This window comes from Carcharhinus amblyrhynchos, chromosome 12 (assembly GCF_965287045.1).
Source record: "Carcharhinus amblyrhynchos chromosome 12, sCarAmb.v2.hapA, whole genome shotgun sequence".
Taxonomy (NCBI): domain Eukaryota; kingdom Metazoa; phylum Chordata; class Chondrichthyes; order Carcharhiniformes; family Carcharhinidae; genus Carcharhinus; species Carcharhinus amblyrhynchos.
The window spans coordinates 67,095,100-67,111,281 of NC_137335.1; the positions used below are offsets into that span (position 1 = coordinate 67,095,100).

At 37.2% G+C, this 16,182-nt stretch overlaps 1 protein-coding gene across 2 annotated transcripts in view; it reads left to right on the forward strand.

Annotated features, from left to right (window-relative positions):
• The window catches only part of xpo5 (exportin 5), an 87,765-nt gene that overhangs the window by 59,457 nt on the left and 12,126 nt on the right, over positions 1–16,182 (forward strand). For both annotated transcript variants that reach the window (XM_080200662.1, XM_080200663.1), the window contains exons 21-30: positions 2,688–2,788; positions 3,527–3,623; positions 4,890–5,025; positions 5,962–6,060; positions 6,789–6,835; positions 8,056–8,153; positions 9,872–9,925; positions 11,185–11,270; positions 11,491–11,598; positions 14,568–14,705. In XM_080200662.1, coding sequence (XP_080056788.1) covers positions 2,688–2,788; positions 3,527–3,623; positions 4,890–5,025; positions 5,962–6,060; positions 6,789–6,835; positions 8,056–8,153; positions 9,872–9,925; positions 11,185–11,270; positions 11,491–11,598; positions 14,568–14,705 — 964 coding nt within the window. The remainder of the gene's footprint in view (positions 1–2,687; positions 2,789–3,526; positions 3,624–4,889; positions 5,026–5,961; positions 6,061–6,788; positions 6,836–8,055; positions 8,154–9,871; positions 9,926–11,184; positions 11,271–11,490; positions 11,599–14,567; positions 14,706–16,182) is intronic.

The window sequence follows — 16,182 nt, forward strand, 5'->3', positions numbered from 1 at the left end:
CAAATTAGTTAGCTGCAGATTAGTTATGCTTGTTAGCTGTGGTTAACAATTTTTCAGATGAGATGTTAAAACTGAATCCCTGTTCTCTAGTGGACATCAAAGATCCTATGTCACTATTTTGCAGATGTTTTCCTGATATGCCAATATTTATCCTTCAATCACAATCACTTAAATATAATCACACTACTGTTCATGTGAGTTTACTGTGCGCAAATTGGCTGCCACACTTTATTACAACAGTGACTACATTTCAAAGTACTTAATTTTCTGTAAACTAAGTCTTGAAGTCATGGAAAGTGTTTTAGAAGTGCCAAATTCACCCTTTTATGGTTATGATTTATATTTAAATATTAGTTTGACATTTCATGATGTATCGACTTGTTAGTTTTCTGAACTATGTCATCAATAAAGCATTGTTTCAGCTTGGTAGTGCACAAGTTACATTTTGTTTTTTTTTAATGTTTGAATGACCTTTAAATATTCATTTAAGTGGCATCCTTTTAAATTGGAAAAAACAATGTATTTAGAGCATACTATATGCAAGATTGTTGCTTATTTATTTGTTCTGCTATTTGAGGTAGCCTATTGGCAGCAAGTTGAAAAATCTGCAAAATAGTGTTCTGAAATTGAAATCGTTTGATACGTGTCTTGAATACTGTGATTTTTAAATGGTGTAGTTTATGTTTAAATGTTGGGAATTAAATCAAAGTTAAGTAAGATATGGCATGTTTTTGAAGTGTTTTCATGGGTTGACAGTTTAGCGTGAGTCAGAATGCAGAGGTAGTGCAATACAGGTGTATCTGCTTGGAAAGCACCAATTGTTTTGACCAGATAGTTTTCTAACTATGTAAAACTTGTTCAATTCCTGGAAATATATTCCAAAATTCTGCCTCATTTTGAAACAGTCTTCATGTAACTACCGTTCAACATGAACTAAGTGTATTTATTGGAGTCTATAAAGGCAGTGTAGGAATTTGATTTCAAATGTGCAGGTAAGTGATGTGGTCCCAGAATTCTTGTAAATTTTCTGTTCGTTGATTATTATGCTCATTTGCTGTTTTGTCCATCCATTCCTCTTTTCTTCTCTTGCACTTGTTTTCTTTTTCTTTTTCCTCCTTTCTCATGCTTATCCTCTCTCTTTCATTTGCCAATTCTTGTGAATATTGTTTGAAAACTATTTGGTGTGTTGCTAAAATATTTTACTGAAATATGATTGCTGTATTCTTTTGTTAGAAAAGGTACTTGAGGGTAATGAAGAATTCATTAAAATACTTAAGTGAAAAGCATTCTTGCCTGATGTGGAAGTGATGAACTTTAAATTGTTTCTTCTCCCAGTACGTAATGCTTTATCTCAAGGTGTGCCTTACTGATCATCTATCAATTCTATTAACAAAATTCTTCACACTGAACAAGATGGGCCCTTTGACTTCTCCAGCATGATGCTTCTGTGTACTAACTCACTGAAGCATTGCGGCATAGAACGATCCAAATAAGTGTCACTTGATTAGAAAATCCTTGATGAATTTGGAAAATATTAAAATGGGAGGGCAAATTAGGTCATCTATCAATTGAAACATTCAAAGTTTTTGTGAGGATACGAATCCTTAATTTTTTTCTTTTGCCGTGCTCACCTTGAAGATATGTGGCAGTGACTGACTTTTTCCACCAATCTACACCCCTGTTCCCAAAAGCATCTGTACGTTTGAATGGGGAAATAGGATACATGCTCTCCAAGTACAATTGTGATGCTTTACTTTGTATCCTAAGGCAGTGTAATAACCTGAATTTCATTTGTTGGGAGTATTTTGACTTCAATATATATTTGCAGGAGAAAAAAAATTGAATTGGTTTAGAATTTAATGACAGTTTCCCAACCACGTGATTGCAGAAACTGATTAAAATAAAAGCATTCCTGTATATTATTTAACTAGCTAGGCATTTGTTTTCAAGTTTTGCTATTTAAAGGAAAGCTTGCTGCTGGCAGGAGTAGTTATGAGTTTCCCACCTCCCTGAAATAATTTTTTTTGTAATCTGTAGTAGAAAGTGCTGGAGATATACGGCAGCTTCACTGTCTGAAAACTAGTTGGAAGCATGCTTACAATCTGGGTGGAAAAAGTCAGGACACATGCCAGTTAATTTATATATGCCCAATATTCTTCAGATTTTCTTTTACTTTGCCTTTTCAGTTGAAACATTTGAAACCACTGTAATCAGTCAGAGTAGTAAGATTTCTGACGAATTATGTTCCATATAATTAGATTCTCTTGAGCAGCACTGATTTGTTGCCTTAATGCTTATTGAATACTGGACCTTTAGTGTAATTAGTCTTCCAATAGATTTGCACGGTGTGTCCAAATTTTGGAGGCCTTGAAGGGCATCTCCTGGCTTTATTCCAGCGAGTCAGTTTCTCACCATTTACCACCAACAAATGTTTGGCTTAACAGAGGAACTCTTCAATTGGAGACCATAACGTGAACAAAGTTGCAGGATTTAATTATTTGGTCTCACATCCCTCAAAATTCCACCTGTGCATATTAATTTTTAGAAATTGTCTCCTTAAAAAGCTATCTTTACTTTATTCCTAGTGTTAAGAACGGCACATCCCTTTGCAGTATATTACCTACAAGGGATTGGAAAATTAAAGTGAGCTGTTGTTTATTAGCGCTGTAATGTTTTCTTGTTTGTAGAACACACAATAATCTTTGGCTGCCAGAGATGTTGGCTCAACTCAGCCCGCACTTCACAAAGGCCCATGACATGCTGGAAGTGGAAAAAAATGCTATTCTCGGTAAAAAAAAATTGAAAGAAGCCCTATGTTCATAGCTGCTTTTTTTTTTGATAATCTTTCAATCTAATGGTATAATTACCCTGTACGTACTAAATCTAAGAACAACAAAACACTGACTTAGTTTGCTGGTAGTTCCACAATCTGCTCAGTTTGGTGTTGGAATAGTTCATTAAACTTAAGCATCTGCAATTTCAAGTCTGATAGGACTTTGCAACTTCATCCACATTCTAAACTGAAGCCATTCAGAAATACTCAACCGTTACATTTTTTTTAGATATATTAATTGCTAGTTTGTGCATCCAAGTGGCCGAAGACTTGTGTAGATTCAAATACTCATTTTATTATTTCATAAATGTTTTAGTAGAAGCAAAAATGGAAATATTTGATTTTTATGATCAAGAACTTGATAGCATTCTCTTGAATTTTTAAGTCTGTGGGTTAGGTCTCTTGCTGCTATATTAATGTATTTAACTGTACATTATAATTTATGCATGTAAACCACTTGAACAGTTTCCCTCTCCCTTCTGAAAATCACCTGACTAATATAGTTGATTCAGTGCTTTTTGCTTAAATACATTGCCAATAGTTGTTCTGGGATTGACTTTTCCAATAGAAGATTTTTAAAATCTTTATCTTGGTGCCAGGCTTCCTTTTATTTAGACTAATTTTAATTTTCATAGGCTTTCTTTGTAAGGAGTTTCTAACCAGAGAATCTGTTTCTTGTTGCATTCCATGAAGGAATTCCACAGCCTCTGCTTGATCATGCTGACGCTCCCGTGTACAAATCTGTGTTGGAACGAATGCAAGGATTCTTCTGTACCTTGTATGACAATTGGTAGGAAGTTATTTTGTCAGTACTTTAAAAGTTTGCTTTTAATGGGTAACATGTTTTGAAAGCAAAAACAGTTGTCTGTGCATGCTGTTGAGCATGGGACAACAGAAATTGATAACGTTGTTCTCATGATTACATCATACCAAGTCATAAAGTTGCTGATCTATGGTTCTTTTATTTGGGCCACTTCTTTAGCTGAATTACTGTACACTCTTTGTTAACTAAGATGTGTGCAGTTGTGGTCACCTAATTACAGGAAGGATATTAATAAGGTTGAAAGAGTACAGAGAAGGTTTACAAGGATGTTGCCCAGACTTGAGAAACTAAGTGACAGAGAAAGGTTGAATAGTTTAGGACTTTATTCCCTGGAGCGTAGAAGAATGAGGGGAGATTTGATAGAGGTGTACAAAATTCTGATGGGTATAGATAGAGTGAATGCAAGCAGGCTTTTTCCCTGAGGCTAGGGGAGGAAAAAACTTGAGGACATGGGTTAAGGGTGAAGGGGGAAAAGTTTAAAGGGAATATGGGGGTGGGGGGGGGGCTTCTTCACACAGAGTGGTGGGAGTGTGGAATGAGCTGCCAGATGAAGTGGTAAATGCAGGCTCACTTTTAACATTTAAAATAAACTTAGACAGGTACATGGATGAGATGGGTGTGGAGGGTATGGTCCAGGTGCAGGCCAGTGGGATTAGGCAGAAAAATGATTCGGCACAGCCAAGAAGGGCCAAAGGGCCTGTTTCTGTGCTGTAGTGTTCTATCATTCTACGTCAGGATACTTTTTTCATCTGCTAAATGTTAACTGCTTTGTACGTGTGTGTGAAGGTATGCGACCCTTTGGTCCTTTGCTTATTGTTGGTGGTAAGCCAAATATAGAGTTGAGGCCAAAGTCAGATCAGCTATAATATTGAAATGTGGAGCAGACTCAAGGGGTTAGATGGTATACTCCTAATTTATGTTCATAAGTATACATCAGATGGGTGAGAGTTGTTAGGTTGTTTGGTATTTGAGGGTAACATGACAGCAGTCTTGCTAGATTTATTTTCTCCCTTCATATTTTTGGCGAATAACGAAGTGTAACGCAATTATTGCAAACTTGACATGAGATTAACCACAATTTTTTCCATCTGTATAGCTCAGTATCTCACCATATGTTTGCAAGCTTAAACCATTTGTGAACATGTTTTTCTAGAACTATTTGATTTTTATAGTGTTTTTAATTTGCATTCTTGGATTTTAAAACATATTCCTTTAACTTTACTCTTTGAACAGTTTCCATATCCTTGGGAATGCTGGACCAAGTATGCTTCAAGATTTTTTCAACATAACCAATTTTGCAGAATCTGTAATAAATTCAGCCTTTGTGAATCTGGAGAATATCCCTGACTATAGGCTCCGTCCCGTGCTGCATATCCTTTTGCTTTCCAATGATTTAATAAATCTGTATGGAAAAACTGAATAGTATAAAATTGGTCTCTACTTGAATGATGAATTCAAATATTTGATCGTGCCCCCTTTTGAATTTGTGATACCCAGTGTCTGAAATTTACATTTGGACTTGTGCCTTTGATCTTTAGCATTTTTATAAGTTTATTTGAGCAAAGGAGGTGGCAGATGTGGAGGAGAGAGGATTTCAGGTTTTTTGGTGTTAAAGTTGTTCAAAGTCACTGTTAGTGAAAAATGTGTAATTGGAAACAGATTTTTCTCCAACTTGTATTATAAATTGGATAAATTTACAAACAATTTGTAAATTTGCTAAGAAATATTTGTCTTGTATTAAATCTCTGCTACATTTTCCCTGCAGGTTTGATAATATCACACGAGTGTCATTTTCTAAAATTGTATGTCCTCTTTATGTGTCTTGGTGCAGTTCTGTGTTGATAATTGAATTTTAGAGCCTCAGTTAGTTGGTCAGATCTATTGGATCCATTTGTATTATATTTGAGTCATGCAATAAATGTTTTGGCTTGTTGTATGGAGCTGATCAAAATGATGACAGATCTGAACAGAGTAAATAGGGAGAAACTTTCCTATTTTCCAGCTGTACAGGATGGCTAGACTGGATGTAAAATGCCTGAAGACACGGCAGGAGTAGTTAAAGTTAACTGAGAATGAAAATGTATGATGTGGTGCAACATGTAGCATGGTGTGACATTGAGTTGCGACACAAGTTTTGCCACTACATCTCCTCAGCAAAATCTGTTGTATACTGTTATAATGGAAATGTACTTGATAACCTGGAGGGAGAGAATGCTGAGTAATGCGCCCCCACCCCCGTGTTGATTATGTTGTGTTGTGCAATGTTGCAAAATAAGTGGAAAATATTTTACTTAACTCATACATACGTGTATTTGTGAAGCCTTTGGTCCAGTCTTGCCCACCTGAAAATTATGAATCTGTGTTGTGCCCAATTCTTGGACCCCTGTTCTCTTACCTACTGCAGGTAAGTATTAAATAAAGTCTGATGGATAATTGTTTAGCTATTGAAATGTTACTCTGCAGTACCCAAATTTCAGAGATTTTCTCTTTGGACTTGATTCTCAAGATTACATTAGATTTTAAATATTTTGTTGGTTCTTATTCTGATAGAAGTGAGTCAGAGAACAGCGATGTAAGGTATTAAAGTAGGTTTTGTACAGTTTTCTGTAATCAAAGGTAGGAATGGTCTGGCGAGAACAGTAGCTCAGGTAGATGAGCAACAAAAACTATGTAGAGACTTCAGTGATCTAAATTCAACATGGAATAAAGGAAAATTCTGGGCAAAGTATCAGTCATCTAAGCATCTGGACTATTAACCTGCCTTTTCTGTGCAGATTCTGATTGAAGTGTTATGTTCTAACATTACTGTTCTCTCAAACTACAATATCTAATATTCTTGCAATCAATGCAATGTTGAAAGTGTTGTGAAACTTGAGAGCAGCAGAAAAATGTGATTGGTCTTAAATTGAAACTTTGTTAGACCAGCTGGCTGAAAATAATCTTGAAAATTTTGATTAAACAAGATGTTCAAAAGTTCAAGACTTTAAAACATGGTGCTAAAAACACGATACATCTTGTCTTTTTGTCAGCATATTGAAACTAATTTATTGATGAATAGTATTGTTTAGAATTCAAATTTCATAACTTGCTCATCTGTCAGTATACTATATAACACCATTGTTTGCCTGACAGAGACTAAGTGCCAAGTGGGTTGTCATCAACCAGAGAGGCCTGTTGGAGTAAGTGTCAAACTTTATGGTCATAGTTTCAGATTTTGAGACCATTATTACTGTCTGCATATTGTGTTAATATCACAATTATATTTGAATGGGACAGATTTGATTTCAGTTACGTAGCGATTATAGTTTACTTGGATATGCAGGGATACAAATGCTGGGACCAATGATGGTTTAATTTGTCTAAACAAAACAGCATGTAAAAACAAAACACAATTTTGTCCTCCATTTCTTTTACCTAAGAGAAAGTAATCTTAATTCCATCATCATGCCAAATCAAACTAACTTCTGATAATTACCTACCATCTTTAGATTTATTCATTTCCTGGTGCAGCTTTCCTCCGTGCTAGCATGCCACAGAATATCATGCCTTCAACATCCACTTGATGTTTAAAAACAATCTGGATTGACACTTTGGTACAGCACTGAGGATGTGTTCCATTGTCTTTTTAATGGAATTATTAACTTGAATCCTCGTCTCTCCTCCTATCACAAAGATCCCATGGGATTTCTTCTGTCCTAGGCACTTTTTTTAGTCTTCACCCCTCATTGCCGAAAGGAGATAATTTGTGCATTTATCCCATTGTTGCTTATGAGGCCTTGATGTGTACAAATTGTGAATCTCTGTTAAAACAGTGAATATACTTAAGTTATGAATGTGCTTTACCTACAAGTTTCAGGTTTATTTATTATTGTCACAAGTAGGATTACATTAACACTGCAATGAAGTTACTGTGAAAATTCCCCAGTTGCCACTCGTCGGTGCCTGTTCGGGTACATTGAGGGAGAATTTAACTTAGTCAATGCACATACAGTCTTTTGGACTGTGGGAGGAAACCAGAGCACCCGCAGGAACTCCATGCAGACATGGGGAGAATGTGCAAACTCCACACAGACAGTGACCCAATCCAGGAATGGAACCAGGGTCTCTGGTGCTGTGAGGCAGCAATGCTTACCACTGTGCCATTCTGAAAGTCACTTTATAAATGCAAGTGCTTTCACTTTTAACTCATAGTATTAGTGTTTTATATTCCCAGTGCCTTTATACATTCAAGATATCTACAATTTTAAACTATAAATTAATTTAATTTTCAAATTACATTTAGAAGTGCATTCTGTTAATTATTGGCCTCATTTGAAAAGGTAGATACATGGATGTGTTGCCTTGAAGTAATATAAATCCTGCTCCTTTTTGAGGATTACAATGATGTGTTTATTTTTAGGGCTGAAAGTGGTGCTCCTGAGGAGAATCCCGAGTCCCAAGAAATGCTGGATGAGCAACTGACTCGTCTTCTCACCCGCGAATCCATTGATTTGATGAGTAAGGGCTATACTATTTATTTAGTTAATAATCAACTATATAAACTGAAAATTTTATTTTATAAAGAAATAAAAGCTTTGTGGTGAAATAAATTCTAGACATGTTAATGTCTGTGTATGTGTTACCAATGTTAATTTTTTTTTAAAAGGAAGGGCTTGTTGGGAGCTGGAGTGTAGAATTACATCTTGTATCCCACAATGCATGGCCGGATAGAGGAGCAGTAACTATTAACCTTGGGTACTGAACAGTTAGAGTAAAATCCAAGATTTTCTGGCTTTGAAAAGAATGCTGCCTCTATTTTCATTGGAGCAAGAGTTGCTTTGAAAACAATGATTAAATTGTGTGCTCAATAGATGTGTATAACTACTAGCAGAAATTAACACGCACTTTCTGTTCAAATTCAAAAAAAATGCAAGGGGAGAGGTCAGGAATCTTAATTGTTGGAGCACTGATGTTCTCTGGTATCTGTTTTGGTTTTTTTTAAGCAACTTCCTTTTTGGCACCCATTTGTTTTGTTTGTCATTGGCTTCCATTTCTTCTCTGCTGCTTTGTCTCATCATTTGAACTCAAAAATTGATGCAGCTTCATGGACAAGTTGCTGCCATTTTGCACAATTGGTAGCAAGCTCCACCAATCAATGTTGCCATACTTCAAGAGAGCTTCAGAGTGTATTTGAAACGTTTTCTTTGTCCTCCCTTAGAACAGTGGCCATCAGCAAGTAACATTCGCATGACAGAATTGCCAGACGATGACCATTTCCATCAAGACAGGATATAACCATTGCCCTTTGATGTTCAATAGCATTACCATAGCTGAATCCCCCACTATCAACATCCTTGGGGGTTATCACTGACTAGAAACTGGACTGGACTAGCTATATAAATACTGGGGCTAGTAGCGCAGGGCAAAAGCTAGAAATCTTGTGGCATGTAACTCACCACCTCCTCCCCTCCCCCCTGCCCCGCCCCGCCCCGCCCCGCCCCCACACACACAAATGAGCAGTTAGTGGTGGCCTAGCCCACAATGTCCACGTCCAGTAAAAATTCATTTTTAAAAAATTGACATCTGTGAACAGAGGTCCTGGTGAGGAAAGTGCTTTTCAGCCTTCCAAGCACAGTGTCCAGTCCGTTGCAGTTATCTTGCAGGAGTTTTGCCTGAATGCTTCAAGAAGGATAGTTTGTTTGATGCCCTTCCTGTTGAATCTTGAGAATGCATCTGAGGTATTGCTGCTGATGTTTCTCTAGGGCTCTTGTGTGTCACTAATACAAAGTCCATGCTGCACTGCAGTACGAGAATGTGGTGGTTTTGTTGACTTTCAAAGGTCTTTGCTGTGAGATACTCCATGTTGTGGTTGTTGAAAGCTGAGATGGCGCAGCTGATCTGTTTAATCCCTCATTCAAGGTGGCCTTTTGAGACAGAGGTAGCTGCCAAGATATGGGCAGTGCTCAACATATGTTGTAGGAGATATTTTGGAATATGAGAGGTGGACTATTTGTCTGTCCAGCTGTGAGTTCTGCTTAACTAACTCAATATTCAAGGACAGCAATATTTGCAAAACTGGTGGACAGGAGACGAGCTATTTTGTTGCGTACAATTATTATAATTAAACATTCTGGTTTCTAATGCTTCCTATCCACCAGCATGCATGGTAATTTTCACATGGTAAATGCACTGTAAGGACTGATACTAAATGTTTACTCTTTATTTCTCTATTGCAGCTGTGTGCTGTTGTGTTAAGAAGGGCCCTGAGTCTATATCAGGAGATATGGATGGTAAGTAATCTAGTACTTTTCCAGATTTATTTATGTAATAATTGGGCTTGTTTCATATTTTAGAGTGTTTTTTTTATCACTGTCACTTTTGGCAGTTAGAGCAGATTTGTAACACCAGTAGTCTACTGGACTGAAACATTACCAGATCCAGGGGTCCATATGTGTGTGCTGGAGAGTGGGGGAATATAGAGAAGGTTGGGCATAGGCCAAACCACTTGATTTGATTTTCTGTGCTACTGACAAAGCTTGGATGAAGTCTGTAAATCTTTAAATGAGATGGGGATGCAAGGAGGAGTTCTCACTTTTTTTGTCTAGATTGCTATTTTAGGCTTATTGTCACTAGATATTTCCATTGACTGATACTTGTGTCAGTCTGGGAAGTTTAATTGTAAACCAAGAAACTAAACCATTTCAGCCTGCTGCATGTCACTTTTAAATTAAGTATGCCATTCCTCTGTGACTAAAGTTGCATTACAAACTAGCAGTCCTTGAAATCAGCTAGTATGGACCCCAATATTTTCAGTGGAGCATATTCATGCAAAAATTAATTTCCTGCTCTATGCATTGATGGGGTAACATTATTGAAGAAACTGAACAAGACTGCATGCATTACAACTAATTTCATTTAAACTGGTGGTTCTTGAACCTTTTTGTCCCCAGACACTTGAGTGGAGCATATAGTGCACCACAATAAGGTGCAAACAGGTAAATAAATAGTTATACATCAAAATAAAAGTGCTTATACCATCTGGCGACTTTGAATTTGACATTAATGAAAATGGTTCTTGGTTTTCACCTTTTAGTCTATGCAAGCAACTACTTTATTTAAACAGGAACATTTTAAGTGGTGGGGACTGCTGTCTTTATCTTTTGAAAGGTATAAAGAGGCCATAAATGCCTTCCTAGTTAAGTCCTTAACCCTTTTCTGTAGCTAGAAGGAAGTCAAATGTCTGACACTTGCTGACCTCCTCACCATCACTTTCACTAACACATGCCTTTAGTTGTGTTCAAATAAAATCTGGTTTCCTGGCTGTTACTGTCACTAAGTCTTGCTGAACATAAATATAAAATATGCTCTGGGTGTATCCCATGGTGTGAGATCTCTAAAGTTTACAGTTTGATTCTATGTGGTATTTTTCTATGCACTAAAACTTAGATGAACTCTTTAAATGAGTGCTAGGATTTAACTTTAATCATTAAAAGACATGTCACTTCTTCGTTATAGCAGCATTGCATTTATTGTGAATCTTTTAAAATAGATGATGAAATGATGAATACAAATGATGGTCCACATGTTGGGTCTGAAGAACTCACTGACCTTGGAAAGTGTCTGTTGAAGTCTGAGGTAAACAGGTCTGCTTTTCTTTGATGTTGGGCAAAGCAATTTTGGTCGAAAATGAGAGGAGTTATAGGCAGAAGCCTTGATTTCTAATATCTAATTTTAATATGAACTGATGTTCTCACGAGATGTTTTGTTTGGGTGAAGATCAGGGCAGTACCAAAATTTGCTCATTAGCCAACTCTGTAATGTTAATAGCTCTGACTGATTTCCTTTTCATTTTTAGGATATCTGTAAAGCACTGTTGGCAACCGCTTACAGTGCAGTTACTTGGAGTGACACTATAACATGCCAGCGAGCGACACTCCAACTCTGCTGGCCACTGATCAAACAGGCAAGTATATAAGTGGGTCCAGAGTACACGTGTTTTTGTGAGAGTATGAATTTGTTAATAGTTACAACAATGGTTTATAAGTGCACAGAACACAGCCATGCATTCTATAAAGCATCTATTCATTTTGACCAGCGGTCCTGTGGTTGCCGTATTTTGAATTGAGCAGTTCATAAAAAATGTTTACATCCTGTCTCCCAATGTCTTTGGAGTTCATTTGCGTTGGGAAAGAGTCCAATATGAGTTGATGGGTTATTCTGCCATTATTGCTCCAGCCTTGGTGGGACGGAATATAGAGTAATCAGGTGATTGCACCTGAGATCTTTGCATGTGCGTTGCATGTTGAGCTGGATAGTATGCTTATTTATTAAATCATCAAGGAAAATGTTTACTGCTTTAAGTTGCTTTAAATAGATATTTTTGTGATTGCTACCAATTTTAGTGCATTTACCGTCGGTAATTTGGTATATCACCTTTTGCCTGGCGTGCCTTTTTATTGTACAGTTTTGTTATATTTTAAAAACATCGACCTATAGTTGTTTGGTCGAACAGAATTTGAGTATTGCTGAAAAAAAGATATCGAAGCTTTTGTCTTGCACTTCACAAGAATATTGATAGAAGAGGAAAATGTCAGTTTATGCTGTAAGAAAAGAGAATGTTGATTGGTTGGCATGTGGGTTCTGTTTGGGGCATTGCCATAAAGAATGTTGGTGACAGATGAGTAACTAACTGTGAAGCAATGTTTGAAATTTAAACCAGGGAACTCGACCCTGATTGGTCATGGCATTATTCTGGGGAATGAATGGCTGTCACTTATTTTGTTCAGTTGAAACAGGTGCAATGTGTGTACGGTTCTTTCTGGCTGCAAAGAACAGAGTCTCATGTATTAATATATGTAGCTTCTCGTGCATAGAATGCCTTAGAGTCCGAATACAGCATCAAGCTTGCACAGTGAGGAAATGGCTTGAGCCCTATTTACAAGGTTATCAATATGACCAATTTATAGCATATGGAACTTTAATAGTCCCAGCACGTATGTTAGTCAGTAAGTGGGTTTGGGGTGGACTGTGGTAGAGAACTTCCTGGCAGATTTTTCAACTAGTATGTCAAGGGAGTTAATTTGACTGCTCCCATTCCAAATGTTAAATATGTGGTATATGAATTTCAATGCCAGTGTGATGCTAGGTATATAAGTGTATGGCCGAAAGACTCGTGGATTGTATCAAACAACATGTCTCAGCCTGTGTTCACAAATGTTCAAGGTATAGACGGTACCCAACCAACCTGTGCTTGTGAAATTCAAAACAGTGACCAGCAATAGATGTGATTCTGCGATTGAACAACAATTGCTAAATGATCCTCAATGCTATGAATTACGCTGACAAGCAATTAAAAATCAGTTGGGCTTGGAGTGTGGTGTTTTTGCATTTACTGAAAGCTACATATATTAACACACAAGGCCACGTTCCTTGCAAACAAGAACATGTGCGCACAATGCATCTGTTTCAGCCAAACAAAACAAATGATTGTCGTCGTTCACTGATTCACTCCCCTTCACAAATCAGAGTCAAGCTGCCTGGTTTAAATTTAAAATAATGCTTGGCATTTATCTATCAGTCACCATCAACTGGTGCATTCCCAATGGCAACACCTCTACCAGTTAGAGGCTACTTGCCAACCAATCAGCACAAAACAATTGATATTTTCCCCGTTGTATCAGTATTCTTGCAATGTCATGATGGGTGCAAGATAAAACATTTTGACATGACTTTTTTTTTCCAGCAATATTCCAACTTATGTTGAGTTTGAAAAATATTTACTCTTTTTTGTGTCAAACGTAGGTTTTACAATGTTGCAGAAATTATTCCAGTTATATTGCAGAATATTGCCTGCAAAAGCTATTTCTAGTTGTACTGTTATTTCATTTACTAATTATACGGCTGCCATTGCTGGCAAGCTAAAGATTTTGCTGTTTGCAACGTACTTCAATTAATACTTGCTGCATTCTATGCAGTTCATTTTTGGAGCATTGTCCCCTATCCATTGTCTTAGAAACCTATTTGAATGATTTTTGGTGGGGTTGGCACTGGCACAAAACTCAAAAAGCTGTTAAATTTAATCAAATGTTTAATTCATTCAATAATATAATTAAATGTTGAAAGGCATACCAAAACTATTTTCTGTTTCTGTTGAACAATTTCTCTTTCTTTTTGGACAATTGAGCCATGGATGTCTCAGATAAGAAATTTTGGACCTTTTTAAAACCTACACGCATTTATACATTAATTGGATTACAACTTGCTGATATCTTGCGTTTAAGTTCCTGATGTTCTTCTCATTTAGCTCATTACTATTAATGGTCAGATATTTTGTGCCCCTCTTCACTATGAAGAGTGCAAGTAACATCCCAGAAATAAGTAACAATCGGGAGATGAAAGGGAGGCAGGAATCTAAAACAATTACAGTCACCAGGGAAAGGGTAATGTGAAAATTATTAGAACCAGGTTCTGACAGATCTTAGGATCTTAAAAGAAATGGCTGCTGACATGGTAGTTGCATTTGTTTTAATTTTCCAAAATACACTAGATGCTGGTAAGGTCCGATTTAATTTGGAAAATAGCAAATGTGGTTCCTTTTATTCAAGAATAGAGGAGGCAGAAAGAAAACTACAGGTCATTTAGCTTAAAATCTTATCAAAGGAAAACGCTTGAATCTTTTATTGAGATTGCAGCAGGTGGAGGCGGGACATTAAATATTTTTAAAGTATGAGTAGAATGTTTCTTGATTAACAAGAGAGTCAAACATTATTGAGGGTAGGTGGGAATGTGAAGTTGAGACCAAAAGTCAAATGAATTATTATTAAATAGTGGGACAGGCTTAAGGGACTAAATGCCCTACTCCTATATGTCTCTTATGTTCCCTTTTGTTTTTATGAACCTTGATGGCCAAATTAGATTATTCTTTCTACTCAGGTATTGTCTGCAACCCTGCATTCCGATGCAGCCAGTTGGTTCTTCATGAGTGTGCTTAGAGGTCTGCAAATGCATGGACAACATGAAGGCTGCCTTGCAGCATTGGTGCACCTTGCTTTCATGATCTACGAGGCACTGGTAAGCAAAGTACAATACAAAAGTTGTTGATTACAATGCTCTTGTTATAATAGTTCCTATAGTGTAATGAAACTTTGCAAGCTGTTTCACACTTTGTAAAACACAAATTATAAAACAAAATGTGAGATATTAGGTCAGGTAACCGTGCGTGAAAAGTGAGGTGGAGAGAGGAAATTCCATAGCTTTGGGCCTTGGTAGTCAAAGACACAGCTACCAATGGTGGTGGAGCAGTTAAAAATTGGAAATGCTCAAGAGTCCAGAATTATGAGAGCACAGATACTATAAGGCATAAAGTAGGAATGAGATGGGATACTTTTCACTTGCCTGAATGAGTTCTGGTCCAGCAAAACTCGAAGCTCAACACTGTCCAGGACAAAGCACCCCACTTGAATGACACCCATCTACCACCTTAAGCATGCATTCCCTCCACCATTGGCACGCTGTGTGAGCAATGTGTACTGGCAGTACACTGTGCGAGAATGTGTAGCAAAAAATACGCAATTTGCCCTGACTCCTTTGATAGAACCTACCAAATATGCAACTTAAATTAAGAACAAGTATAGCTGGTGCAGTGGAACATCCCCTGCAAGTTTTCCTTCATGCCATATGACATCCTGATTTGAGGATGTATTGCTGTCCTTTCACTGACACTGGGTCAAAATCCCAGAATTTCTTCCCAAAAAGTGATATGAGTGTTACTGCACTGCACAAAGTGCAGCAGTTCAAGAAGGTGGCTCACCATCACCTGTTCAAGGGCAATTAGGAATAGGCAATAAATGATTTCCATGCCAGTAATACGTCCATCCCATGACTTATTAGTTGGGTGGATTTGTGTGCATCCTGTAAATCTCTGCACAAGGAAATTTTCAAAACCTTGAGTCTTTTTAAAACTTTAAACATTTTGTCTTACATTTTAAAGTTTTTTTAAAAGAGCAGTTTTTTTGAGGGTCTAAGAGTCCCCTTTGCTTGTTTGCTCTCCCCTGTAAAATTAAAAAGTTTCTGTTTGCTGCTTTTAGTCTTTCCCTTCTGATCTTTGACCGCACATGGGATCTATCCCAGACATTACTTGAAATTTCTGGTTTTATTTACCTTTTGACAAAGTGTGACATTTTAGGAGAGTTCCTTGAGCTGCAGTTGGCTTCTGGCCTTGATTTTGTATTTATTTGTCTTGCTGAAATAAGAGCCTCACTTATCTAAATTTACTTTGTCTTCAAACTGCATGCCTTTACCACATGTTTTATTTCTCTCTCCCCCCACTCGCCATGTACTATCTTGGCAGAACTATACTACTGACAAGCTTAGAATTCTTTTTAAATGGGATTTATGTGGTGCTAGCCTCAGCAGCATTTTTGCCCATATCTATTTACCTTTTCATAAGAACATAAGAAATAGGAGCAGGAGTAGGCCATCCAGCCCCTCAAGCCTGCCCCGCCATTCAATAAGATCATGGCTGATCTGTCGCTGCTCAGTTCCACTT